We start from the raw sequence: 13,144 nt of genomic DNA, 5'->3' as shown, positions 1-13,144 counted from the left end.
ACTCTGTAGCCCAGGCTGGCCTTGAACTGACAGATCCACCTGCCTCTGCCTCCCGAGTACTGCGATTAAAGGCATGCACTGCCACTGGCATCACCGCCACCACCACTACCCAGCACTAGTTCATCATTTTAAAGGAGAAACTAAAGAATACATAAGTAATTCAAAAAGCAGGTGATTCCTTAAGGCATACTGTATGGGTGCCTTGGGATGGCTTCATGGGTTGGCCACATTCCTCCCTGAGATCTGGATGCAGGTTCAGACAGCTGTAGATGCCCCATGGCGGCAGAGGAAGGGAAGATATGGAGTTAAGACTATCCTGGGAAATTACATACATGGTCATTGTGAGTGCATCAGAATCCATCCACATTTTTTCAGTTGGAAGTGCTGGCTCAGCGGTTAAAATGCTGGTATACAAGCATGAAGACAGGAGTTCAGATCATAGAACCCACTAAGTACCAGCACTGTGGCCATCTGCAATTCCAGTCTTGAAAAGTCGATAAAGGGCATCCCCAGAGCAAGCAAACTAGCAAGACTAACCATATCCGTGAGCTCTGGGTTTGACTGAGAGATCCTGCCTCAATGAATAAAATGGAAGAGTGGATAATGATGATTCCTGACATTAACCTCAGGCCTATACATACACATGTACATATGTGCCCACACACAGGCAGAAACATGCATACACACAAGCATGTGTACCCCCCACACTCGTGAAAAATGGAAAATTAATGAATAAATAAAGATAAATGAATTCACCCCGAGTGTTTTCCCCAGGGCCTATGCCATGAAGACCACAGTAGTTTGGCATACTCTGTGTATAGCCATCATCCCACCATAGTGCTCAGGTCTGGACAAGGGACTTACAGTCCTAAGTTACTTTAATTGTCACTGCCGTTTTGGGGGGTTTTTGTTTTGTTTTGGTTTGGTTTTGGTTTTGATTTTGGTTTTTGGTTTTTTGAGACAGGGTTTCTCTGTGTAGTTTTGTGCCTTTCCTGGAACTCACTCTGTAGCCCAGGCTGGCCTCGAACTCACAGAGATCCTCCTGTCCCTGCCTCCCAAGTGCTGGGATTAAAGGCGTGCAGCACCGCCGCCACCACCACCACCGCCACCCGGCTTATCACTGCCATTTTTAAGGAGAGATGATGTTTGACTGGTTGTCACATAACAAGAATGCTCTATGGGTCCCCCATCTTACTCAGGGGAGTCTCCCATGACATCAAATGGTTATTTAGGTCTGACAACAGGCCAGCCCCTCTTCTGCAGGGACAGATACACATGCAACATACATGTGTTAGTCCTTCATATTAAAGAGAAAGGACCAGGTGTGTGTGGAGCAGAAGCAGCTTGCCTTGACTAACATGGATTCTTTGCAGCTTCTGTAAGAGAGAGAGAGAGAGAGAGAGAGAGAGTAAATCAGAGTCACTGATTGAACACCCCTGCATAACCCTGCAGCTGTATTTGTAAAACAGAATTAGAGGACCAGATGCTTCACTTTCCCCAAACTCGTACCTATGCAAAGTGGGCAGGAGGTCATCTAAAGTGATGTTTTCACGTTAATCCGGCCCTAGAGTACACACAGGACTGAGGAAGACACTATATAAATGCCAGGTGGTGGTGTTTGCAAACGGTTTCTAGTACTTTAGAAACCTCTCGTTCACCATACTGTTTCCATGAACATCAAATGTCAGTGTAAGAGGCTTGCCCGTCCTAGGATCTTGAAAGCAAAGACCCACTCAACTGCCCTCAAATTAGGTTTCTAATTTCCTGTCCTGTCACAGTCTCTTCCAATTGCTAGCTTGGTTCCAGACACTAACTGCAGCTCAGGTAGAAAAGAGAAAGTTATTTTTGTTCTTTCCTTTTTGATTTTTTTTTTTTTTTTTTTTTTTTTTTGCCTCTTCTGTTTCTGACTTCAAGGTATTCCAGTCAAAAGACATACCTGAGAAGACATCATCACCTGAAGAATCAATAAGAATGACAAAAGGCATCACCATGGCAACAGCCAAAGCCGTGGCAGCTGGGAATTCATGTAGACAAGAGGACGTGATTGCAACTGCCAATCTGAGCAGAAAGGCTGTCTCAGATATGTTGACAGCTTGCAAGGTAAAGACCTGGGCGCTGTGGATAGATGGATAGATAGTTTTCTGTTGAGAATGGTTCATTCAGTGTTCTAGAGAAGGCAGTAAGCTGGGATATGAACAGGGAGCAGCTTCACACCTTAAACTTTATGACAGACAAACATCTAGAGAGTACAGTTTACAGATGGCATGGTAGCTCACACCTCACCTATAATCCTAGGGCATAGAGGAGGAGGCAGGAGAAATGTTGTGACTTAGAAGCAGGTCTAGGCTAGACCCTGCCACAAAAAAGCAAACATTAGGGCCAGGAGAGATGAGGGCTCAGAGGTTAACAGCACTTGTTGCTTTTCCAGAGAACCCAGGTCCATTCCTAGTACCCATATGGCAGCTCAAAACCATCTGTAGCTCCAAGAAGATCAGCTGCCCTCATCTGGCCTCCACAAGCGCTGTATATATGTGGTACATATATTTGTGTACATACGTGCAGGCAAATCACCCATACACACTACAAAAAAAAATATGAATAATAAGATGATGGTGGTGATGCTGGACACTTCCTTTGGGGGCAGTTGTATCCCTCACCCCCTTCCAGAAAAGGGCCTTCATGCTCTAAGGCAAATACAGAAAACCAAGTGCTGAATGGTGGGTTAAGAAAAACGTCTCTGGGACGGGGAGCAGGCTCAAGGAATGAAGCGCTTGCCTTGCACCCGTGGAAGCCTGCATTTCATCACACAAGCAGTTTCTAAAGCCTAGAAAGTAAATGTACACTGACGTGATTTATCTACTTACTTATTTTTAACTTTATTTTTATTCAGTCTTTGTGTCTTTCACATCATGTGTTTCAATCCCATTCATACCCTGTCCCTTCATATCCACCCTCTGCCCTTGCACCCTCCTCCCAAAATAAAATATAAAAAAAAAAATTTTTAAAGAAAATTTCAAAAGAAGGAAGGAAAAGAAAAAACTCTCATTATGGAAGCTGTAGTGTGACACAGTGAGGCATGCTGTAAACCCCTTTGTCCATTATCTTTACTTGCAAGTGTGCATGGCAAAGAGTCATTGGTCTGGTGCCAGGCCTCTGGTTTCTGCTACATCATTGATACGAGGCCCTCACTGGGGCTCCTCTTGGATATCCTGTTGTTGCCCTGTGAACTGACATGATTTATAGATCTAATCACATATATTAGTTATTAATTGTTAAAGAGAAGCTCCTCACACTTAATTCCTCTGGCAGTTATGAAGTCTGTTTTGCCAAGGACATATGCTTCAGTGCTGGTGAGATTGGGCGGAGCAGGTGCCGGTACAGGTGCTGGTCAGTGGAATGCTGCCTTAGCTCCTCAGGATGTCTCCCATATGTGCAAGCGCGGAATGTCAGGGAGCACAGGAAGTGGGCTGGGGTCACAGAACCAAGAGATGACAGTGCCGCTGAGGTTTCTTGAACAGTTGGGGTGGTTTCAGTAGACATTCAACCCCATCGTGGGCGGTAAGAAAAGGGGCTCCAACCAACTGAGACAGGGTTCCAACGTGGCTTGTAGGTAGCATGATGGCGGTGATGTGTATGTCTCTGCCTCTGGACACTGGATCTATACCTAAGAGGAAGTAATCCCTGAGATAAGGTCATTTTAATGACTGTTTTAAATGCCTGGAGCATTAAAGCCATGCTGTTTTTTAAGTCAGGTGACTGCTTATAATCCCAGCACTGGGAAGGCAGAGACAGGTGTATCCTTGGGGTTCCCTGGCTAAAATGGGCTTAGGAATGGTGACACACACCTTTAATCCCAGCACTGGGGGATGGTGGTGGTGGTGGTAGTGCAGAGTTAGATGGATGGTAGATAGCATCTGAAGAATGGTGCCCAAGGTTGCCCTTTGACCTCCACACACACAGTATTTTCTTATTAATTATTTTTCTGTGTATGGATGTGTTTGCTTGAATGTATGTCTGTGTACTACATATGTGCCTGGTGTCCACTGAGGCCAGGAGCGGGTGTTGAATCCCCTGGGAGTTAGACAGTTGTGAGCTGCCATACGAGTACTGGGAATTGAACCTCTGTCCTCTGGAAGAGCAGCCAATGCTCTTGACTGCTGAGCCGTCTCTCCAGCTCCAACACACGGGATTTTTTTTTTTTTTTTTTTTTTTAAAGCAGAAAATTTTTGAGGTCACACCAAAGAGCCTGGTTGCTCTATTGGAGTTTGACTTCTGGGGCTGAGTGGGAGCCAGGCAAATGTAGAGGTGAGCCATGTCCCACACTGCCTGTGCTTAACAGAATGGCAGGATTGACCAGTCCCCAGGTCACCTCACCCGTGTGTGTTTCTGTGTGGTCTGCGTCCACACGCCTGTTTTTGTTAGATTTAATTCTGTATTTCTTGTTATAGTTGACATGAGGTAGCCACTCCTGTGTTGCTCTGGTCATTCTGACTAATTCGCTCATGACTACAGATACTCTGTTAGCCAATACTACCTTTCCCTTATTATCAGATGGGTAGGTTGCCTATAGTGTTTATTATTGTGAGCTTTACTGTTTTGTTTTGTTTTTGAGATAGGGTCTCATGTATCCCAGGCTGGTCACTATGTAGCTAAAGATGACCTTGAACTTAAAATCTTCCTGCCTCTCCACCCTGAGCGCTCGGCTTCCAGGTATATGCCAGCACAGCTAGTTTATGTCCTGTATGCTAGACAGGCACACTCCTACAACTTCACTCTAAGAAACATCTTTGTGCTTATTTGACTTATCTGCACTCTGGATTATTTGCTTAGGAAGACTCCCAGAAGTGGAATTAGAGGGTCAGATTGTATAACCTTTTCATTATTGCCAGATTGTGACTTGGCAGAACCTTCAGGAGAACAGAGCCACCACAGTTAGCAAGAATGTCCTTCCCCCTAGCTCTCCTTGGTAACCTGCTCTGGTGAGACCACCGCATAGCATCCCCATGGCCCATGTTACCCACAGTAGTGCACAACTCTGTGGCTCACATTTGGAGGCTCAGAGAAATGTGGAGATAATGAAATATGAGAGTTTTAAGAACATGGCTGTGGACACCTTCCTCACCCATATCCCCACCCCTACCCCTGATGTCTACCTCTAAGTTTTTTTATTCTCAGGTTAGTCTAACTTGGCTCCTCAGTGACAGCCGCTTGTCATGTTCCTCAAGGGAGGGTGCACAGGTGTGCCACCCATCCTGTTCATCCCTGATAGAGGATGTAAAACCAAACTGGTCAGTCTCCCTTAAGCCTTGACTGTTCCTCCTATTATATGGCTTGGGATTCTGTGTTCCTGTAGATTTAACCTAAGGCACCATGAGTGGTACACAAGCACTCTGCCACCATGTTGTAGCCCCAATATTGGTGAAATTATTAAGGCCACTCCATGTAGTTAAAAGGGAGGTTTATTTTGTGGGGTAACTTACAAATGAAGGGATAGGTTGTAGGGTCTGGCAAAGGTATGGCGCAGTCTGGCAGTGTTCTCTGGAGAACTCTGCTCGGTCTACCTCCAGCGTCCAGGGTCCCGGAACCAAAAGAGGCCTCTCCTCTCGATCCTGGGTCTTCAGCATCCTCTCTCAGCCCTGTCTTGTGGGCGTGACCATTACCGAAGCCTTAATGGGGGTTGGAACTTCCAGGCCAAGGCTGGAATGGCTACCCACTACATCCCAACCCTCTTTTTACTTTTTATTTTGAATCAGAAACTCACTCACTTGCCTGGGCTGTAGCCTTGAACTTGCTCTGTAGCCCAGGCAGGCCTTAAACTTGGGGTCCTCAGCTTCCCCAAGTGGCTGAGATTGCAGGCCTGCCATGTAGAGACTGGCTCTGCCCTATGTTATGCCTTTGCCGTGACTGTTGGTTTAGAGGAAGTATTGTTTTATGCATATCTGTAAGCCTCCTGACTTCTTTCCAGAGTGAAACTGTGAAGAATAATTAAGGAGATAGTGTTTCCTCTTGTAGCAAATAAAAGATGGTGTGCCACACTTGCACTTTTCCTGGCTTATCAATTCTGGGTGCCTTTTATCTAGCAGCCCTGCAAGTCAGAACGCCATCTGAAATGATTTGTCATGGATGACTGGAGGTGGCAGGTCACGGTACAAGGAAAAGCCTGCGACACTGTTACCCAGAGCTCTGGCTTGCTTATCTCTCTATTTGTATAATGTGAGATGAGTTATTTACAAAGCCTGGGGGTACCAGGGAGCTGCTAGCCGAAGGAACCTAAGACTTCTGGTCACAGAGATTGCTCTGTGACTGTAACTTGGGAGGCTGAGTGGGAACATGGGCTTCATTAGTCTGGGGACTTAGAGATGCCATAACAGTGCCTCTGCCGCTAGTGACAGGAAGCCAGGCAGAGCTGGTCTGTACTCTTCTGCTGGAAGCCTTAACTGTGAATCTTCCTGGATGTTTTAATGCTTGGCGAAGGGAGGGTGAGAAAGGGCAGAAGGTTCTGGACTCCGGTGTTTCTGTCATGTGTCCCCAGGGAGCCAGCCTGTAGACTGTCAAAGGACCTGCATGAGGATGGGAGGGAGGGATTCCTCTCCCACCTAGAGAACGGGGGTGAAGGTCTTCACAGAGGTCACTGGGCAAAGTCTTCTGCCTCAGATACCAGGGTGCCCGGCTCTGTTGTGTTGGGAACTCACAAGGAACTCTTCTTGGTTTAAGATGTCAACATTCTCTTCTCTCCTCCCCCCTCCTTTCTCAATCTGTCTCCAGCAAGCATCCTTCTACCCTGATGTCAGTGAAGAGGTACGAACTAGAGCCTTGCGGTATGGCACAGAATGCACCCTGGGCTACCTGGACCTTCTGGAACATGTCTTGGTGGTAAGGAGAGGGGTGTGGGTAGGATGGGGCAGAGCCGTGTATCTTTGTGCCTCCCTGGCTGACATAGGTGAAGACACACCCCCACTTCCTTGGGCACACCCCACTTCCAGCATCCCACAAGCATCTCTCATGAGGCTGGGACTCTGCTGAGCAGACTGGTCCATCCCAGCACACTGGACAGGAAGTACAGCCTTCAGGAAGACTCGGTGGGAGTCCAAAGGATCTGATTTCACTCTGGCACCAAAGAGACTGCAGAACGAGCATGCCTGGGGTGGGGGGAGAGAAGGAGGAGGCAGCGGCAGAGGACGGAGATTAAGTTGAAAGTCAGAGCCAATCTTGGAGAGTATGGAAAGGTCTCCGAGGCTGGGGAAATAGCTTAGTTGAAGTACTGACCATGCAAACACGAGGGCCCTGAGTTTGATCCCCAGCACCTATATATATTTTTTAAAAAATGAATGAGGCAACACACGCCTGTAATCCCAGTGCTGGGAGTGAGGTGTGATAAAGACAGAAGGATCCCAGAGTCTAGCCAAAACATCAAGCTCCATGTTGAATCAGAGACCCCATCTCAACAAATAAGGAGGTAAGAAGTTGAAAGAGATGCCTGATGTTGACCTCTATACACACACACACACACACACACACACACACACACACACGCTGGGAGGTCTTATTGCAAAGACCAAAGTGCATTCTAAAGATACTGAGAACACCAGCCTCCATGACCAACTAAAGAGAACCATTGTTAGTGGCCTGCTAGCTTCTGGTGGCTTCCTGCCATCCATGGGTGAGTGGCCTGGGTCACGTCAAGAGTGCCTGGCCTGTGTACCCACTGTGGAACCAGGATTAAAAGACAGAAGATCTGGACAGTGTGTGTGGTCATGGTTGGTACAGAGGTTTGTGTAGACCCTGTTTCCTAGCCATGTTTAGAACCTTGAATGGACTGTAACAGAGCGCAGGAAAGTTTGTTCAAGAGCCAGGAAAAACACAAGAAAATGGATGACATGTCCTCTCCCATCTCTGCTCCACTCCTCCCAAACCTAAAGATAAATATGAGCCCCAGGCCACTTCGAGTACATAATTCTTGTCTCTAGAAGACAACCGCCAAGCATTGGGTATCCTTGTTTTTCTTTGTACAACCACATGAACTGGCCAACCAAATGAAGGCCAGAAACCCACAAGGCTTTCCTTTGGTTAAGGTCACCCTACAGTTCAGCAGACCTGGGAAAAAGTCTCCAGCCCTGTTCTGGTTCTAATGGTCACTGCCTTCATTTTAAATTATCTTCTGGCGTTAACTATTTCAGGTCCTCTGAGGAGTTGTTAAGTTCATCCAGAGAACCGCAGTCATTACTAAAGTATTGTTTGTTGTTACTGGTTTTGTTTGTAAAAAATAGTCTGGGCAGTGGTAGCACACACCTTTAATCCCCGCACTGAGGAGGCAGAGGCAGGCAGATCTCTAAGTTGAGGCCAGCCTGGTCTACAGGGTGAGTTCTAGGACAGCCAGGGCTACACAGAGAAACCCTGTCTAGGGGGATGGGGTGGAATAAAAAGGTCTGAGGTTTTGAACCTTGGGCTTCCAAAGTCTGAACTCCAGTGAGTGGAAGCTGCTGTGAGTTACATGAGCCACAGAAAGAACCCCTTAAACAGAAGTGGGAGCTTCTGTAGCCAAACTTGTTATGCCAGAATACAGTGGGAGGACTTGCTCCGTGAGTATGTCTCTGCGACACTCAAGGTCAAAGGAATAAAGTCAGAAGACCTTCTGGGGCATCTTTTTCTTTATGGGACTATTGCCATCCTCCATTATCCTTGGGGTATATGTTCTATACCACACCTATCATTGTACCAAACTCTGTTATGTGCTTTTGTCTAAGTATGATATGATAGCTTAATTTTGTCAGAAACAGTAGGACATTACTAGCAATCACTAGTAGAAAAGTGAACAATTCTAGCAGTATACTATAATAAAAGATATGTGAAGTACCAACAAGATGGCTCAGTGGGAAAAGGTGTTTGCTACACATTCCTGGAGACATGAGTTTGATGTAAGCCATGTAAAGGCGGAGGGTGAGAACTGACTCCACAAAAGGTATCCTAACTGCCACAGGCACACACACACACACACACACACACACACACACACACACACACACACATGTGCACACACTAGAAAAAATTGAGATAGCCACTCATGGAGACACATTCCTTTACTCCCAGCACATGGGCAGAAACATATGTATCTCGGTGATTCTGAGGCTAGCTCACTCTTCATAGAGAATTCCAGGCCAGCCAGAGCTACATAATGAGACCCTGCCTCAAAAAGAAAAGAAAAAAGATATATAAAGCCAGAAGTGTCAACACTCAGGAGACTGAGGCAGGAGGGTCATTAGTTTGAGACCAGTTAGAACAAAATAGCAAGGTCCTATCTTTAAAAGGGGGTGGGGACTAGAGAGATAATTTAATGGATAAAATACTTGCTGGACAAGCATGAGGACCTCATCTTTTGGATCGCCATCACCCATGTTTAAAAAAAAAAAAAGTCATGATATCACATTCCTGTATTCCTAACACTGGGGAGCAGAAACAGGAGGACCCCTGAAGCTCTTTGACTGACCCTGTAGCCAGATTGGCCGAGCCCGTGCTTAGTGAAAGACCCTGTCTCAATGAGATGGAGAGTGGCAGAGACAAATACCTAGTATTGACCACTAGCCTACACATTGCATTCATGGGTGCACACACAGACATACACATACACACACACATCCCTACCTCTACCTGAGCAGAGGTAAGAGGTCCAGAGTCCCTGAAAACATCAGAGAAGGTCCAGGAAGCTCCCTAGCCTACACATCCAGGCACCTAGCTTAAGCCGTCCGGGTACTGTGTCCAGTTCCAACCATAAGGAAGATCAGCAGGAGGGAAGTCACTGGTCATAGGGGATGACGCCATGTGTCAAGGAGGAAGCTCCATCTGGCGAGGGCTGGTGTGGGCTGGAGGCTAGGATGAGGAGAGAGGAACCACTGTTAGAGGACCCCAATAAGAATGGTCAGTGAGCTTCCCCTGTGGCTGCTCACACTGCAGATGGTCAGTGTTTGAACACAGCTTCTTCTTTCCTGTGGAGCTGAGGCTCAGTCTTCCGTGCTGCAGACCTATCTAGATGGTTAACGTAGCTGTTGACCGTGTGCCACAGCTCCTTTCTCTACTCTAGACAGCTCTTGTCCTTGTCATCCATATTTATGGTAGGCATGGCAAGTGATGTTTCTCCAAGGCTCTTCAGGAACTGGCTGAGGCCAGAGTGAGACCGTTAACAGGAGAACCAGCTCAGTGACGTAAAACTAGTGTTATAAATGGAGAAGAACTCCACCCAGCTAGTTTAACAAGAATTTTTGTGCATGGGTCTGGAGAGATGGCTCAGTGATTAAGAGCGCTTGCTCTTCTTACAGAGGACAGGAGTTTGATTCCTTGGCTGAACCCACAATTGCCTATACTCCAGCCTCAGAGGATCTGATGGCTTCTTCTCTGGCAGGCACCCACATGCACATCATACATAGTAACATAGAGACCCAAACACGTACATGTAAATAAGACTTTTTGTGTACCTTAAAGGCATATATGCTTACACAATATATGCTTACACAATCAAAGAAACACAAACTCGCAGAATGTCTCTCAAACTGTTTAAAAGGAGATAACCAAATTGAGAGCCCCTGCCTAGAGAACCCCACTCGCCTTTTTCTAAGATTCCATTTAACTCTCAACATATCTAGGCTCTGGTGTAGGCAGAGCCATCATGGCTGCCTTGGGAAGTTCCTCAGTGCCCGTGGGAGTGCAGTGGCCTCCTGCATTTGCTGTGAGAACTGCTTCATCCTGGATTTGCTCTACAGGGCAAGGTGCATGCACCAACCTGCATGGGCCATGCTGTTGTAGCCCGAGATCTCAGACAGGGTTAACTTTCCCTTCCCTGGCAGAACTGTGCCCCGAGATCAGAAATGGTGTTGAGTTAATCACAGAATTAAAAATTGAATAACTCTCCTCCTGGCTGTCTGGAGCTAAGACCCCATAATTCAGCGCAGCTCTCTGCTTGAAGGGCCGTCTGTTCCCGGAAGTGGCACTTTCTGTCTGCCTTGAGGGCTCTTCTCTCTGCCGTAGACATCTTCAGTCATTGCAGATTGATGATTCAAGTGTTTCAAGTCCCCACACCTGTTACTCCCTCAGCTTTAATAAATAAATAACAAATAATACAGAAAAAAGCAGCAGACATTTCTGGGTCTGTGAAAGCATTGCATAATTGAAAGAATGAATAGCCTTCTCATCTTCAGATTTTCCAGACAGCCGATGACCTGCTTTTCATCATTACAGATTTGTTTGCATTTTCTACACTTTGCCCAAAACTCTTTGTACAAAATTCTCAATAAACTAATATTTTTTTAATTAAAAAGACTCACATCTTCTAAATAGAATTGCAATGTTTTCAATTCTCTGTATATTGGCACATAGCTATGTCATACGAGCCCTATTCTATATCCCATGCTGGCCCAGCACATGCTGTCCTCCTGCATCAGCCTCCCAAGTGCTGGGGCTACAGGCATGGGTCATCATGGCTCCTCTTTATGATTTTTTTCCTTTTTTTTCCCCAGAGCTGAAGATCGAACCCAGGGCCTTGCGCTTGCTAGGCAAACGCTCTACCACTGAGCTAAATGCCCAACCCCTCTCTTTGTGATTTTAATTTACATCACCTGCCTTTTTTTTTTGAGAATTTCATAGGTGGATGTAATATGTTTGGGTCAAGTCCGCTCCATTTCCTCCCCTCCAGTTCTTTAGTGCCCTACTAGCATTCACTCCCGATTTTATGTGCTTTTTTCCCCCTAAGGTATACGTATAACAACAACATTAATATAATCTGACCACAAATATGTAGGGAACGGACTGTTGTACTCATTTAATAGGTATGTAAACTGAGGCAAGATGAGAGCAGATAAATATTTGGGCTCACAGTTACACAGGTGCATTGATTCCAGAAGATGCACTTGGTTAGATGGCCTGCACACTGGCTGGGTTAGGAGGTAAAGGACACCTCTTCCCTCAGCCTTCCCAGGACTCTAGTGAGTTTCTAGAAATGCTCAAGGAAGCTGTCATATTAGGACTTCATTTGTTCATTTGTGTGTGTGTGTGTGTGTGTGTGTGTGTGTGTGTGTGTGTGTACATAAATACAAGTGTTTGTGTTTCCAACACCATTGTTTAGTTCCTACCAAGTTCAAGGTACCTTAGTACTTTTATTAGAAATATCTTGATTAACTGTATATGTAAATCTAGTTACAGACTATTCAGCATTGCCCTGGTGTCTATAAACTGATACTGCATCATTTTGACTACAACCGTTTTTGGTCTTTGAGAGAGAAAATGAAAATAATAGAGTAACTAGAATCATAGAGCATTATTAGTAACTGTAAAACAAATTTAAAAGATGACCAGAGAAACTGGAGAGATGGCCAGCAGTTAAGAGTGCATACTGCTCTGCAGGGCATCTGAATTCATTCATTCCCAGCATCCACACTGGGCAGCTCACAACTGCTTATAACTCCAGCTCCAGGAGATCTAATGCCCTCTTTTGGTGCCTGCACTTACGGTCACATTACCCCTCCCCCATACACACACACCTGCATACATACATACATACATAATTTTTTTAAATTAATTACCAGAGAAAGGAAGATGGGGAGAGATGTATATGTAATAATACGCAAAATGATTGGCTCATCAGTTTGAATATATAATGTGATATCATCTATACATTGATGTGTTTGGGGCTGGTCACAATGTATCCCATAAACTCCTCCAACCCAGTGGTTTTTTTTTTTTTTTTTTTTTTGTGTGTGTGTGTGTGTGTGTGTGTGTGTGTGTGTGTGTTTACTACATTTCTATTAGGAACATAATCAGAGGAGTTAGGCCTAAGGTCTGAGAACCATCTCTTCCATACTTCTGAGAAATACAATGTTACCTGGCCGGATATTTTTTAAAGGGTGTAGGATATCAAGAACAGAATTGATATTACATGAATGCCTACTGGATTCTGGGCCTTGGGTGAGATGGTTCTCGTGTGTTTTTTATTTGGTCTGTGCGTCAGTCCTCAGAGACAGGCATTGTTCCAACTTCACAGAGGAGATACAGCGTTCTGATGGTTTCTCTAGTCACACCAATAACCAGTGAGGACTGGTCTAAACACAGGCCTGTCCAACTCCAAAGCCCACACTTGTTCCTCAGCTCTGAGACACCAGGA

The 13,144-nt window shown here is 45.7% G+C and overlaps 1 protein-coding gene across 2 annotated transcripts in view; it reads left to right on the top strand.

Annotated features, from left to right (window-relative positions):
- Tln2 (talin 2) overlaps positions 1-13,144 on the top strand; it is a 423,718-nt gene that overhangs the window by 386,441 nt on the left and 24,133 nt on the right. For both annotated transcript variants that reach the window (XM_036191895.1, XM_036191894.1), the window contains exons 51-52: positions 1,915-2,100; positions 6,766-6,873. In XM_036191895.1, the coding sequence (XP_036047788.1) occupies positions 1,915-2,100; positions 6,766-6,873 (294 nt within the window). The remainder of the gene's footprint in view (positions 1-1,914; positions 2,101-6,765; positions 6,874-13,144) is intronic.

The sequence above is a fragment of the Onychomys torridus genome, chromosome 7 (genome assembly GCF_903995425.1).
Source record: "Onychomys torridus chromosome 7, mOncTor1.1, whole genome shotgun sequence".
Taxonomy (NCBI): domain Eukaryota; kingdom Metazoa; phylum Chordata; class Mammalia; order Rodentia; family Cricetidae; genus Onychomys; species Onychomys torridus.
This window is presented reverse-complemented; position numbering and strand designations above follow the sequence as displayed.